The sequence below is a fragment of the Hibiscus syriacus genome, unplaced genomic scaffold (genome assembly GCF_006381635.1).
Source record: "Hibiscus syriacus cultivar Baekdansim isolate YM2019G1 unplaced genomic scaffold, ASM638163v2 tig00111330_pilon, whole genome shotgun sequence".
NCBI classification, from domain to species: Eukaryota; Viridiplantae; Streptophyta; class Magnoliopsida; order Malvales; family Malvaceae; genus Hibiscus; species Hibiscus syriacus.
Window position 1 is genome coordinate 12,706,359 of NW_024063059.1, and position 15,202 is coordinate 12,721,560.

At 34.8% G+C, this 15,202-nt stretch overlaps 1 protein-coding gene across 1 annotated transcript; it reads right to left on the reverse strand.

The window, feature by feature from the left end:
• Positions 1 to 3,242: 3,242 nt before the first annotated feature.
• LOC120158717 lies at positions 3,243 to 14,897 on the reverse strand. The gene is made up of 4 exons (XM_039169503.1): positions 14,691 to 14,897; positions 14,509 to 14,591; positions 3,550 to 3,605; positions 3,243 to 3,466 (listed from the first exon to the last, which is right to left on the reverse strand). Exons 1-4 carry the CDS (start codon positions 14,860 to 14,862, stop codon positions 3,388 to 3,390), a joined length of 390 nt encoding a protein of 129 aa, XP_039025434.1. The 5' UTR covers positions 14,863 to 14,897; the 3' UTR covers positions 3,243 to 3,387.
• Positions 14,898 to 15,202: the final 305 nt, after the last annotated feature.

Consider the following 15,202-nt stretch of genomic DNA (forward strand, 5'->3'; position numbering starts at 1 on the left):
ATTTAATTATTCTGCTTTGCTAGTTCATTTATTTTAGGAGAGTATAGTGATGTTACTTCATGAAGAATATCATGTTGTGCACAATGGCTTAACATATTCACCATTACTATCACTTCTTACCATCTAAATCTTTTTTTAAAATTTTATTTTAACTTTATGTTTATATAAAATAAATTTATCTATAACTTCGCTTTTGCTCTTTTAGCAAATACACATATCATCAATGGAGGTAATAAAATATTTATTCTCCCTCGTTTGTGTCATTATTACGAATTTTAAAAACTTAATCACTCACAATTCATTAGTACCAACATCTTTTGTTTCGTATCTATGGCCCAATGTTATCCATAATTCTTTTATTGATATTGTACACCTTATATAGTGTATCCGATAATACATTGATGTATTTTCAATATAGAAAGTCGTAATAATTCCAAATTTTAATGGCAGTGAATGGGATAACAACGCTTACCTCATTCTCTCTAATAATAGGAGGATCATCCGACATTTAGTCAAATTCAACATGGTCAAATAGAACAACATCTTATGTTTCTCATTGTGGTTCATTATAACTGACAATCATGATTTCATTTAACACACAAAATTAGAATTAACAATAATTCCAACAATAATCAAAATTAAAATTTGATTTATTCTATCAACATAATTTAATCATGATCTAAAATCTGAAACAAATCAGTAACATAGTTGTTACTTTCCAATGAATTCTATTATAAATAGAAATTAAATAATTCTTTTATGCGACAGAATTAAAATCTCATTTGATTTCAAATATGAAATCATAGATTCTAATAAACAAAAAATTAATTCTTGTTTATTTTTCAATTTTTTTATCGGACATAATAAATATTCTAAAACAAAATCAGTAACCAAAGTTATTTTCACAACAATTTTTGTTATACTGATTTGTCAACTTTGAGATTTTAGTAAACTCATTAAGACGATAAGATAAATTCTGAAACAAATTTGTTCGCTATCTTATTTTCTCACAATTCTGAATAATCTCGGATTAAGAAAAATAGAAGAAGAAAATTGTGTCTTAAGATCGTTAATCCAAGAATAATAAAGAAAAATAATAATGAAACAAATATCATTAAAATCAAGAGAAATAAAGGGATAGAATGAATTTACTCTATCTTGAGATTGCTACGCAAAATAACAATCTGAGACGTAATCGAACCCGAGAAAATAAAACAAAGAAGTTAAACTTCTTACAACCAAATAATAAATAAATGAAAATAAGAATACTCTTTTTATTTTGATCTTGCGATCGAAAATAATTGAGATTTGTATCTAAACAGTTTCCTTAAGATAGATTTTCAGTCACTCCTTTGGTGGTCGAGTTCATTTGTTGTTTGTCTCCTAGGATACAACTAGATGAGCTACAGTAGCACGACATTAGAGATCACAAACTATCATTGCCTTTGTTTATCCCCGAAAAACTAGTGGAGAGAACTTTTTCATGAAAAGAGAAGTTCTTGAAATCACATATGAAAACTTGTTTAGAATTCAACTTGTGTTTAACGTAACTTGTTAACTCAATATTTATAGGAGATTTTCAAGAAAGATTTATTCCAACCAGATATCCTTTAATATTCAAATGTAAACTGATAATAATATATTTTAACTTGAAATATTTAAACTTCTTTTATCATTCAAACTTAAATAGATATTGTTTTAATTTGAAATATAAAAAAATATATATAATTGTTTTTAATATTCAAAATTAAACAGAAGACAACAAATAACTTTTTAAATTAACATATTCAAAAAGTAATTATCCTACTAATATTTAAATTAAAATTATCTTTTAATTTACAATAATTAAAAATAAATTTAATATAAATATTAAATATATCAATTAAATTCACTATTTTTCCAACGGTCTGTTTTCCTTCCATGGTTCTCTCTGAATCATTCAACTGCAGCCGACTGCCTTTTGTCCAAAATCCATTATCTTTTAGAAATTTTAAGAGTTTAGTGGATGAAAGATCATTTGAGCATAGTTTAAGGATCATTTGTATAATTTAACCTTTTGGTTTTTAATTTCTTAAATAGAAATGATAGGGGTCGTTTTGGTAATTCACGTACATGGGTAGAAGATATTTTTTTTAGTTTTGTTGAATTGTGATGGTTGAGAGAGAGAGAGAGAGTTGAAGTGAATTCAAAGGTGGCTACGTAATTGATTCTCTAAGTTGACGTGTCTCATCTTTGCTGACTAGTTATTATGTGGTTCTGCGTTTATTATTATTATTTTTACAAAATGACGGTGTTTATTTATTTTAAATTTTTAAGCTTACTTTTAGTAGAACAGAACAGTCGGGATCACACGAGAAGGGAGCCGACTAAACCTGTTAATCTCAATTGCTTTGCTTATTTCAAAATTTAAGATAAATAATATTAAATATTACTAAACTTCAAGCAGTATATAATTTACAACATTTATACTTTTATTTATATTATTAACTTTAATTCTATTAATTAAATGATTAAAATTCATATAATACGATGATAGAGATAAAATGATATCATTCTAATACAATTATCAATATATCAATTTTATAATTAAATATCCAGACAATTCATTTTTTATGTTATATTTTTGCATTCGATAATTAATTATTATCAATCACTAGTTATCCCTTAATAACAAATATTTATATTAAAATATTTATATTTTTTTCTTTAAGATAAAAGATTTATTTAAAACTCAAAAAGAAAAAGAGTAGAATGTGAACTTTTAACACCGATCTACTATGAAAGACAAAATGTGACGAACGATCAAAAGTTTCAATATAAAAGAACTTAACTCTTTGTATTTAATCGTAAAATCAATACACACTAGAGGACCTTTTTTATGTTTAATAGTAAAATCAATACACATTAAAGACCTTTCTTATGTTTAATGGTAAAATCGATACACATTTAAGTTCAACACCAATCGATATACTTTTTCCTCCATAAAAAGATAAGTTCATATAATCTATCGTTAAAATATAAATGGTACACCGATTAAAATTCAAATATAAGTTATCTTAAATTTTAAGCTTATTTAATTTCAATTGCTTTGAGAATATAATAGTTCAATAAATTCGAATGGATGGACGAACTAGGTATCCTCTTACCGTCACCAAACACTAAGTGAAAGCATTTGGCAACATAATGAGACACTACCAAACAACATAAATGCAAAACAAAAGAGCGCCAAAGAGGGTTCTAGCTTCCCATACAATGCGTTACAGATTCCACTCAGAAACAGTGTATTGAGAACGTAAATGCAAACAATACCAAATAACAGTACATAGCCTCGTCTTACAAGTACATGAGTTTTCGTGTGCCACGGAATATTAGGGATACACAAACTTGCTACTCATTCTTGTATCTCTTCTCTACTTCCTCCAAACTCTCTATTTCCTTGTGGTACTTGCAAATCCTGTAGATACACCTGTCCAAACATCATAGTCCCAAATTATTTCCAATATTTGAAATCCTAAACTATCTTTCTCAACCCAAATAACCAGCACATACCAGTACAGGAGGCATGCAGTTGTACACAAAATCACATTCCTTTGGGCTTTGTACACCTACATACCATCACCCCAAACTCTTATTATTTACAAACCAAGTTGCTCATTAGATTTTAGGTAACGTTTCAGTTAACAATAGACCTGTGTTACTTCCTCCCATGTTAGTGTAACGGAACGCTTTATGAAAAGACATGGAACGATTGAATGATTTAATTAATCATAAACAAACTCTAAATAAGTTGACTATAACATGCACTAAAGCCAAAACACAGTGGTTTTAAAAAAGCAAGGATCCTTGCTCCAAAGGCTTTGGAATTCCCGAGTTCAATATCATTAGCCACGCAGTTTTAAACCGTGTCGATGCAAATATTAGTCTTTGAACCGTGTTGATTACGCGATACTATTCGCTCTGGTTTTGGAATTTAAAGGTGTCCAAGGGAGATTTTTTGCATCCACAGAATCTCTGGGATGAGGAATGCTAAATTATAAAAATCCCATTACTTTTGAGTGGTAAAATGAGACCTCCACAAAAGGTTGTACAACAAAGAAGCTTCCACTAGGTGACCCATGTACCCCATTATACGGTGTAAAACCAAAACTGGACTCCAATTTGTGTATGGCATGCTTTGAGTGTCATAGTAAAGATGAAATCCAGCAGTCTGGAAAAGAGAAGTAAATTATTGAAGATAATGCAAGAATCTTAAAAACTTTCTCCAATAAGCAGTCCGTATGGGGCATACGGATTCTCCCAATACAAATAAACCAGTAATACCAGGATGCCCCAACGTCTATTAATTTTGGAAAATTTTGTTGCCCATGAAATTTTCATCTGCAAGCTAATCATTACTGGGAATTGGGTAGCTGTCAGATATGGTGATTTTGTTTAAGATCCTGTAGTTGGCACAAAATGTCCAAGAGTTGTCTTTCTTTTAACCAACAGGAAAAGGCAAACAAACAACCTTGAGCTAAGGCAAATAAACCCGCAATGATAACAAAGCAACACACTAGGGTTTTCTATTTTTATTTTTGATGGTAGAGGACAATGATACAGTCTTATATGTGAGACTGGCATTTGGCAGGAGTGAGATGGTATGGGAGTAAGGATGGGGGTAAGTATGTGGGTTCGATGAGAACTAGTACAAACACCTTGATAAGAGATTGCATGGGAAAAGAGGTTCAAACATGTTACCTTGTGTCCTGGGCTTGATAATTTTGTTTAATATTTGGAAAGAGGCACCATCTGATTGGTTGGTAACTCCCTGTAGCTTATATAGCCATTGAGATGAAAAATCATAAACATCTCATTCCAGTTTGCCTGAATCATGTTCAGAGATACCAACTATTTAAAAACCAAATCTGCACCACAAATGGAGCATGGGTAGAAGCCATGTGATGATTAGGCAAGGCAATTGCTTGGAAAAGTCTTTGCGCAAATGAGTTTTGGGTTTTTATAGGCTGGTTCAGCTGAATGTTTGGTCCTTTTTTTCTTGAGGTTTGGGCTTAGCTTGGATTCAAACTTAAGGGATAAACTCATGGCTTTGTATACTATTTTTGGCTTGTAGATCCTAACATCAGCCATTAGCTCCTCCTTTAAGTCATTCAGAAACACACCTAGGCAATAACCTGGTCAACTTGTGACTCACAAACATCAGCCATTAGGATCTTGGAACTCCCATGGACCATAGTGTTCTCCAATGCTTTGAAAAAATACTCCAAATAAAGTTTGATCCCAGTTGATCCAGGAAAAGTAGTTGAGAGCATCACCTTTGAGATGCATAGAGGCATTGTCGACTTTGAGTTTATTCAAAGTTTGATTATAATGTGAACATTTTTCCACTTTTCGGATCCATTCACAGGATCACCATCGTCACAATTGAGAAATTCTATCTTTGTACGAGGGTGTGTGAGAGACTCATAAGCCATCAAGGATTCTCCATGTCACTTTCATCTTCTTCTGCGACCACGTTGATCTTACTTTCTCATGAAATCCAAAATTTCTTTGACCTTTCTGTTTTTGGATACTCCGGCACTGATTTCCTCAAGAGGGGGCCACTGCCTTTGGACTTGATTAGTTGAGTGTTGCTACTTTTGCTGCTAACAAGTCTACAGGCTTCAATTTGGTGGAAGTTAATTGCAACTTGCAAGGAATAGGAAATGGAATCAAAATTAGAATTGGCTGGTGGATTAGGATTAGGGTTCGTTGGAAATTGGACAATCTTTGACCACGAAGTTCCAATGGCTTTGATGCCAATAATTCTTAAACATTATTTCTCCCATAAGCAATTTGTATGGGGTAAACTTTCCCAATACATATAAACTAGCAATTTCTGGAAACCTAAGAGACTACGTTATTTGCAAGGAAGGAAAATATAATTAAGCCACTTACTAAGGAGAAGATATAAAAAGATATTGCAACAATTTCTTTGTTCAATTAATTAATAATAGCAACAAAACAGAAATGAGGGAGAGAGAGAGAGAGAGAGAGAGAGAGAAGTAGAGAGAGAGAGAGAGAAGTAGAGAGAGAATAGTTGAAAGGGAAGGTAGATTCCAATGGGTCTGGAAGACTTTTGTGGATAATCTCAGTCGGAGAGTGTCACGACGTGCGTTAAGGGAACTGTTTTTATCTCAGGGACCTTTTGAGAGAGTTTTCATTCCAAAAAAATAAAGAAATCCAAAATACAAATTCTCCACCAAAGAATCTGATGAACAGAGATTAACACCAGATTTTACAGTGTACACCCCATCCCCAGTACCTTTCCAAATCATCCCATCAGAAGACTCCATAGATAGAGAAAAAGTCGAAATAACAGCCATCAAATTAGACCACTGCTCTAATTCCTAGTCATTTAAGTTCCTTCGAAACTGCACATCCCAAATCCAGCCTGAAGAGCTATACTTCCCCAAATTCGAATAATTTGCCCATCTTGTTTGTAGACATAGAAAACAGTCTAGGAAAAATGAGCAAAAGAGGATAATCCAAAACCCAAATGTCATGCCAGAACCGAATAAAATTGCCATCTCCAACTAGGAAAGTATACATACTTCTAAACTTGGAGCCAACAGTGTCCTCTTTAAAGTGATTCATTACCACAGATCTCCAAATCCAAGATACTTTATGTGGGATCTTACTATCCAACATTAACAAAGATGAATCCAGTTTGTATTTATAACAAATAAATTCCCTCCAAACAGCCTCCCTTTCATTGGCAAACCTCCAAGACCATTTTTCTAAAAGTGTTCTATTCATCAAATTAAGATTCAGAACACCTAGACCCCCTCAATCTTTGATTTGCACACATTATGCCAACTAACTCAATGAATCTTATTTTTTCCATTTCCCCCTCCCCATAAGAAATTGGACACAATAGGTAATATGTTGGAAGCGAACATAGAACCGACTTAATCAATACCAATCTTCCTGCTAATGAAAGAGAAGCTTTCCACCCAGCTAATTTGTAGGAGAAATTATTAACCACTGGATTCCAAAGAGCTGCAGAATTCCTAGTAGCCTCCAAAGGAAGCCCTAGATAATCAGAAGAAAATCTGCCTACTGAACATCCGATAGTGTTTGCCCACTCATGAACTTCCTCTTCATTCAAATTAACACCAAATAGTTTGTTTTTCTTCATGTTTAGCTGTAAACCAGAAATCACTTGAAACACACGAAGCACCCTCTTCAAATTTAGAATCTGCATTTTCAAAGCACCGTAAAAGACAATGAGATCATCCGCAAACTATAGATGAGATAAATTGAAAGACCCCCCTTCCCTGCCAATAACCAGTCCAAAAAACAGTCCCTGTGCAACACCTTTAGAATCAGTAAGTTGAGAAGTTCGCCTATAAAATTAAACAAAAAAGGATAAAGAACATCCTTGTCTTAGTCCCTTGGCCATCGGGAATTCTTCAAAAGGCACTCCATTAACTAAAACCGAAACTGAAGTTGTGGTTACACATTTTCTGATCCAACCTCTCCACCTGGAACCAAATCTCATTTTCTCCATTATTAGAAATAAAGTATCCCAATCAACCGAATCATATGCTTTCTTGAAATCAGCCTTGAAAACACAACCCTTAAGTCAATTTTTCCTCCAAAAATCAACTCCTTCATTAGCAATTAGAGAACAATCCAAAATTTGTCGACTTGGGATGAAAGCAAATTGTGTAGGACTAATTATGTCTGAAATACAACTCCTTAACCTCCTCGAAAGACACTTAGAGAGGATCTTATATAATCCACCAACTAAGCTAATAGGTCTATAGTCATCTAGGTCACCAATGTTTGAGCTCTTTGGAATGAGTAATAAAGGTATGATTTATGCCATGTTCCCAATCTTTTCCCAAGTAGAAGTTGTGAAAAAACTTCATAATCTCTCCCTCAAGTACATGCCAATTTTTTTTGAAAAAGCTCAAATTTAAACCATCTGGTCCCAGAGCTTTATTGCTATTACAAGACTTTAAAGTATCCCATATCTCCTCCTCTGCAAATTCTTTCTCAAAACTCAAATTCTGTTCCAATGAAATACTGGAAAAATCCAGCCTAATATCTTCCACTTCTAAGGTTGACTGATCATTAAAAGCCTTAAAAAAGTAATCTCTGACAGTGGCCTTGATAACATTCGGATCTTGAATAACATTTCCCCTGATATAAAGAGCATTCAAAGCATTTCTCTTCCTCCTAACTGAAGCACAAGTATGAAAGAATCTGGTATTTCTGTCCCCATCTTCAACCCACTTTGATCTTGAATTCTGGAACCAAATCTGCTGCTCTATCTTGTACAGCCTCCACAATTTTGTTCTTAACTCCTTCAACTCAACTGCATTCTCACCATTGGAACCATCTTGCAACTATTGAACATCCACTTCTAACTTTTGAATCTTCAATTCTAATTCTGAAATCAAAGCTCCTGGAAATTTCTCTCTTTCCTGCCCAATTTTTTTGGCTGATTTGGTTTTTTCAGCATACTATAAATTCCAGCATTCCTCTGATATTTCTTACATTCTTGAATTGAAGAGCTAACCAAATCTTCGAATCTGACTTCATCCATCAGATAATTAAATAGTTTTAAAAGGTTTTCCCCCAATTAACACCTCCATTTTCAATTATTACTGCATTATGGTCTGCCACAGACCATGGCAGTAATGATTGAACTAAATCTGGAAAAGCAGCCATGAATTGGCTATCAACCAAAAATCTATCAAGTCTAACATAAGTCGGAGAATCTTGGTTGTTACACCAAGTAAACCTACCTCCATTCAAGGGCAAATTAATTAAACCTGTATGTAGAAGAAATTGGCTGAAAATCCTCATTGAATTCCTGTTCTGAGCTCTACCAATCTTCTCTTCTTCATGAAGGAAAACATTAAAGTCCCCTCCTATACAAATAGGTTCACTGTTACCACCTATGAACATGCTTAACTCTTCAAAAAAGCTTCATTTCTCCTCCTCAACAGAAGGGCCACACACATTAATGAATCTACATCTGAAATTATTGGCGCGAAACCTCCCTGATATAGCTATAAATCTTCTATTTACCTGATTTTCCAGCTCAAAAATGTTGTCATCCCAGCAACTCAGTAATCCCCCTGCTGAACCAACCGATGGAGACTCAATAATCCCTTGTAAATTATTTAACTCGTTTCTTCTAAGAAAAGATCTCTGAATCTTCTCCAATTTTGTTTCCTGCAGCCAAAGAAAATGAGGATAATATTTAGAAACTAACCTCTGAACAGCCCTTTGCTTCTCTTTTCTACCCAAGCCTCTAACATTCCATGTAACAATGGATAACTTTAACTTCATCATAAATAAATCATCCATCTAAACCCCATCAAGATCCCCCTGATTAGCCATTCTCAAATCTTTCTCCATGCTAATGATCTTATTCAAAATGGCTGGTTGTCCTTGCTTAAAAGAAATCCCCAACAGCTTACTTATTTCCCAAGTAGCTATTGCTTCTTCCACTAAATCTGTAAAGGCTGAAGAGGTAGCTGTTGAAATGCTCACTCTTTCTAGAGCTTCCCTTAACAAAAGTCTTCTAGCTCTTCTATTAGAAAATCCAGAATTGGAACTTGGTCTTCCTCCCTCTGAAAGCAATCGTTCAACCTCCCTTTCCATACTCTTATCACCCGAACTTCTTCCAACAGTAGGATCGTCACAACCATGAAACTCTAAATCCGCTGACAAGCTAACCTGTTCAATAGCTCTCGAATTCAAATCTTTCCCTTCCTTGACGGATAAGTCATCCTCTTTGTTAGACATAAAATCCAAGACACTCCCATGCCAGTATTTTCTGTCCCTAGACCTTTTGTAAACCCTATTAACGCTTCTCATTTTTCTTTTCTCTAAAGGAAATATTAATACTTAACAATCTATTAGACCTATATAAAAAGTACCCCTTGATTTACTTCTAGAAATATTAATACTTAGCTCTAGCAACATTAACTGTGATTCCTGAACTCCTAAACCAGCCTGTTCAGCATTCTCTGAAACTGTCCTCTTCCCCTCTTCTTCTTTACTGTAATTTCCTGACTCAACCAAATTCTGATCCTGAATCATTTTCCCAAACTTATCAATTTTAATTATTGGACCAACAAGAATTATCTTTGATGCATTTGGTCCAGAAAACCCATCATCCTCTGATTGATCTTGAGATCCAGCAGCCGAAATTTTTGAATTTCTAAACTCCAAACCTACAAACTCACCTACTTTGATACTCCCACCTTTCTGCAATTCTGACATCCCTCTTTTAATGCATTTCCCAACTTTGTCAAATCTTTGAAACTGATCTACCCCAGCAGCTCCATCAAACCCGAGAGCAGCGCCCTGTTCAATCCAACTGTCAACCCTCTGACGATTTTCTTCTGCAGATCTTGCTGAATATTCCTCCTTTTCTGACCACACCCTGTCTTCTTCCTTCTCGGACATAAACGTTCCAAACTGTCCCTCATCGGAACCGACCACCGGAAAGTTGCTGGAAAATAGATTGGAATGCTCATTCGCCAAACCAATCTTAATGCCGACTTTGAAGGATCTTCCATAAGATCCAATAGTAATCTGCTCTGGAACATCAAAAGGGCTAACCACCCTAATTAAAAATCTCACCTTTGTAAGATCTTCCCTGTGTTTAATGGCATCATGAATATCTCACCCTTCCCCATCTCCCTGCTATACTTTCCAGAAAAGAATCATTTCAACATAAAAGAGGTAACCCAAATAACTCATCCAGGAACACCTTCTTCATTCAATAATGGCTCCAAAGGATCGAACCATAGATCAAAATCGTCTTTCTTCTTCATCCATGCCTCCGACATTTCATCAGATGAATTAAAATTATCACACGAGAGTTCCAGACATATCCCCATCTAGCAATCTGGACTTCATAACCTTCATTGACTAGAGCCTCTTAAACTAATTCTAGCTCAAATTAATTCTTGATAATCCCCGTCAATGATCTTTTAACCCAGCTCGAGCTTTTAGATGGAATGTGCACTTCCAATAAGTTTTCCTTGTCTTTCCCCCTGTGATGACCTTCAGCTGAAAATTCCTTGAATCCCAGAACACTTCTCGACATCCTGTTCGACATCAAAGCATCTTTATACATTCTGTCATCCCTCAAACTTCTATTAAAACCAACTGACTCTTTTGAGTTAGATGTTTCAGCAATAATCGGACATGAAGCCTTCTTGAAAGAACTATTATTACGCTCTTTCCATGAACGGGATTCCTTGTATCTTGCAGTTCCAACCGCAATACTTCTCCCATCTATGACTGAACCATTTAGATTATCTACTGCCCTTTTCAAACCAATCTCATTCCCAAACTGCACAAAAGCAAATGTGGAGAATCTATATTTTGGATTTCTTGTTTCTTTGGGGATGTAGACTCTCTGAACAGGACCATGAACTAAGAACATTTCCTTTAACGCACGTCGTGAAACTCTCTGTCTAAGATTATCCACGAACACCGTCCAAATCTCATCGGAAAATAACTTACTATTCGCCTTTTCTCTCTCTACTACTCTCTCTCATTTTTACAGATTTTGAATGTGAAGAGGGTTCTTATAGTGTTTGAAGTTATGTCTGGTCTTCAGCTAAATCTAAAGAAAATCAAATTGTTTAAAATTAACTTAACTCAAGAGGATGTTCAGGGGTGGGCAGAGTCTATTGGTTGTTCAGTTGGGTGCTTTCCTTCAGATTACCTAGGACTTCCCCTTGGTACTAATAGGAATTCATCAGCTCTTTGAGATCCGGTGGTTCAAAATTTCCACAAGAAACTAGCTGATTGGAAGGTTTTTACTCTTTCATTAGCAAGGAGATTGTTATTGATTAAGTCGGTCCTATGCTCGCTTCCTACTTATTTTCTGTCGATGTTTAAGATTACAACCTCGGTATACAAAACCCTTAATTCAATCATGTCTAACTTCTTATGGGAAGGGGGTAATGATAAAAACAAGATACATTAAGTTAATTGGTCCAATGTGTGTAAATCAAAGAATGAGGGAGGTCTGGGTGTTCTGAATCTCAACAGCATGAACAGAGCACTATTAGGGAAATGGTCTTGAAGGTTTGCTAATGAATGAAACTCTGTTTGGAGAAAATTTATGTGCATCAAATACAATATAGATACATCCTTGTTATTGTTTGACAGAAAGGTTCCACATCAAGCTTCTTGGATTTGGAGATCAATGGTGAATAACCATTTCAAAGATGACCCTTTCGGCTCTAAGTTTCGAAGTTTGTTTAGTTTTCAAGTTGGTGATGGAGAGTTCATTCAGTTCTAGCAATATAGTTGGGCTTTGGATTATCCGTTGCTGGTTATTTTTCCTAAATTATTTTCTATTTCATCAAACAAGATTGGCAAATTATGTGAGTTAGGTGAATATCGATCTACAGGCTGGATTTGGGATGTTCAAGTGAGAAGAAATTTAAATGATTGGGAGCTTGAACAATGGTCTAATTTGATGGTTATCATTTCAAATTACTCTCTTTCTAAAGAATCCAGTGATGGTTTGATATGGAGAGGCAATGGGGATGGTGTATTCTGTTAGCTCTTGTGTTAAGTTGTGTTCTTCAGGTTCAAAGGAGGTTTATTTATGGAAAAATATAATTTGGAGGGGTCTGCTGCCTCCAAGAGTGGAATCCTTTGTGTGGAAAGTTGTTCTTCAGAAGCTGGCAATTAAGACTAAACTGGTTAAAAGAGGGTTCAAGGCATTGAAGATGTTTTATGTCCTCTTTGCAAGTTGGTGGAGTCTTCCACACATTTATTTTTTACTTGTTCAGTTGTGTGGTCCTTATGGAATATATTTATTAAGTTTTGGAGGTTCAGTTTTGTTTTTCACGCAAATGCCAAGATTTTTCTCCTAGCTTGGGATGACTTGAAGACTAATTCTGCTATATGGTCATTTATCTCAGGGGTTGTTCTCTAGACCATTTGGATATAGTGTTTGAAGGGGTGAAGTTAGATCAGACAATTATTTTTCTTAGCAAGATTTAGGCTTGCTTCTTGGTTTTGAGCTAAGTATAAGGAGATTTCTATTCCTAAGAATTCTCTCATTTCTGATCCTTCCCTAAGAGATTCTTACTCTTCCTACAATAACGTGATTTTATCTAAGATCCCTTGGTCCCCTCCTCCTAAGGGTTTCTTAAATTGAATGTTGATGCTGCCACTAGCTGCGATTGGAAGAAAAGTGGTCTTGGTGGCTTTTTAAGAGATCATTCTGGTTCGATTTTAGGCTCTTTCAAGGAGTCTTCTGGTTCGGGTCCTCCTACATTGATGGAGCTTAAAGCTATTCAAAGGGGTTTATCTTTCTTTCTCTCTTTTCAAGGGATTGTTAAGGATCGGTTGATTATTGAGAGTGATAGCAAGGTGGTAGTGGACTGGATTAAGAATGTTGATTTATGTCCAGATGTGTATGCTTTTATTGTTAAAGACATAGTTGATAGGCTTAGAGTTTTTTAGGGTGTTGTTAGATGGGTTACTAGGACAACTAACTTAGAGACTGATGTCTTAGCTAAGGCTGGAATAGGCTGACTTATGTGTTGTTGTTTACGGTTGTCTTATGGTTTTCTAGTTCCTGTAAGGGGTGTATTGGTGTGTTGTATTTCTCGAGTAACTTTCTTTATGTTTAATGAAATCTTAAGGCACTCTTTTTCTCCTTCCACTGATTAAGGAGCTTCTCTACGAGCTCCATTAATCAAGGAGGTTTTTAACGAGACCTTCAAATCTTATCAAAAAAAAGGAGAAGATATCAAAATCTACAAGTAAGTCATCACCCTAAGGAGAATATAGAGATATGTGTTTAATCATCCCACTATTTCAACCAGCTCGACATAACCCAAAGACCTTTAGCGTAAAATAGAAATTGCAGTATTTTTCCCAAGCTGCTAATCCATTCCTTTTTCATGCTAAACTAAAAAGAAATATTGTGAATCATACACAAAGGTCCTCCTGACTGTTTCTTGTGATAAGATATAGGTTACTTAACTAAAGAGGGGAAAAAACCTTCACATATGACCAAGTGGACTAAGCCCAAGATAATGAAGAAAATAATCAAAACCATGGTAGAAACATCTTGCCTAGAAAGAAAAAGAAAAACTAAGATCTGAAAATAGCCACCTGAAGGTACTGTCAATGATATAGAAATATTTCAGATCAAACAGATAGAAGTTATAACCGCTTCAAATACTTTAACTTTTATGACCCGATATAGAAACTGTAACTGGAAATCAGTGACACAAGAAAGACTGAGAGGCACTTAGAATTATTATGGCGTCTAAAATCCGAAATCAGTGACCGAGGTCGCACCATAGTTTAAATATTTTCTTCGTATTTTCTATTGATGATTTAATTTCACACACCTAATTTTTTTTTAATTTCGCAACCCTAAATTTATAATATAATTTATTAATTCGCACATAAGTAAAATCCTGTATCAGAAAAAAAATCCCAAATTATAATACTTACAGATTTCTCATAATGATCTCTCTCGGCAGCAGTGCAAATCTCAGAGGTACAACTCAAGCGATGCTCGTTCTTCCAGTAGATATCTGCACACAGAAAATGCAAAAAAAAAATTGAATGACATTTCATTGAAGATCAAGAAAGCAAAGAAAAAGAAAAGAGAGAAGGGAAAAGGAGAGATAAACCTAAGAGCTGGAATCCGGCAAAGGGGACAATAAAGAGGGAAGGCTGTAGGATTAGAGAGATGAGAGAGACCAAACGGTTCTTCAATAGCTTGGGATAGGGAAAGGTCAAGAGAAGGGCCAGCGCGGACTCTGCTGCCACCACGTAGGTTAGAATCATCCACTGCAACCCCATTTTCGATTTCTTCGAGCTTTCTTCTAGTATTGATTCTTTTCTATTCGTTGGTAATTTGATGTGACTATTTAATATTTAATATTGATTCTAGATGTTTCTCTTTGAATGACGACCGTTGACCATGTTCCTGGCCGTTGGATTTCCAAATAGCTTGATAACTTACACGTGTTTTACTTGCCAATGCCAATACAAGAGTGTTGGCTATAAAAGAGAGTGAACATTATCAAATTGACTTTAATGAAAACTAATTGAGATAGTTGAGTTTATACGTACTATCTTGTTAAATTATTTTTTTTGACTATTTTAAAATTAAATATATAAAATTTAAGTTAAATCGAAT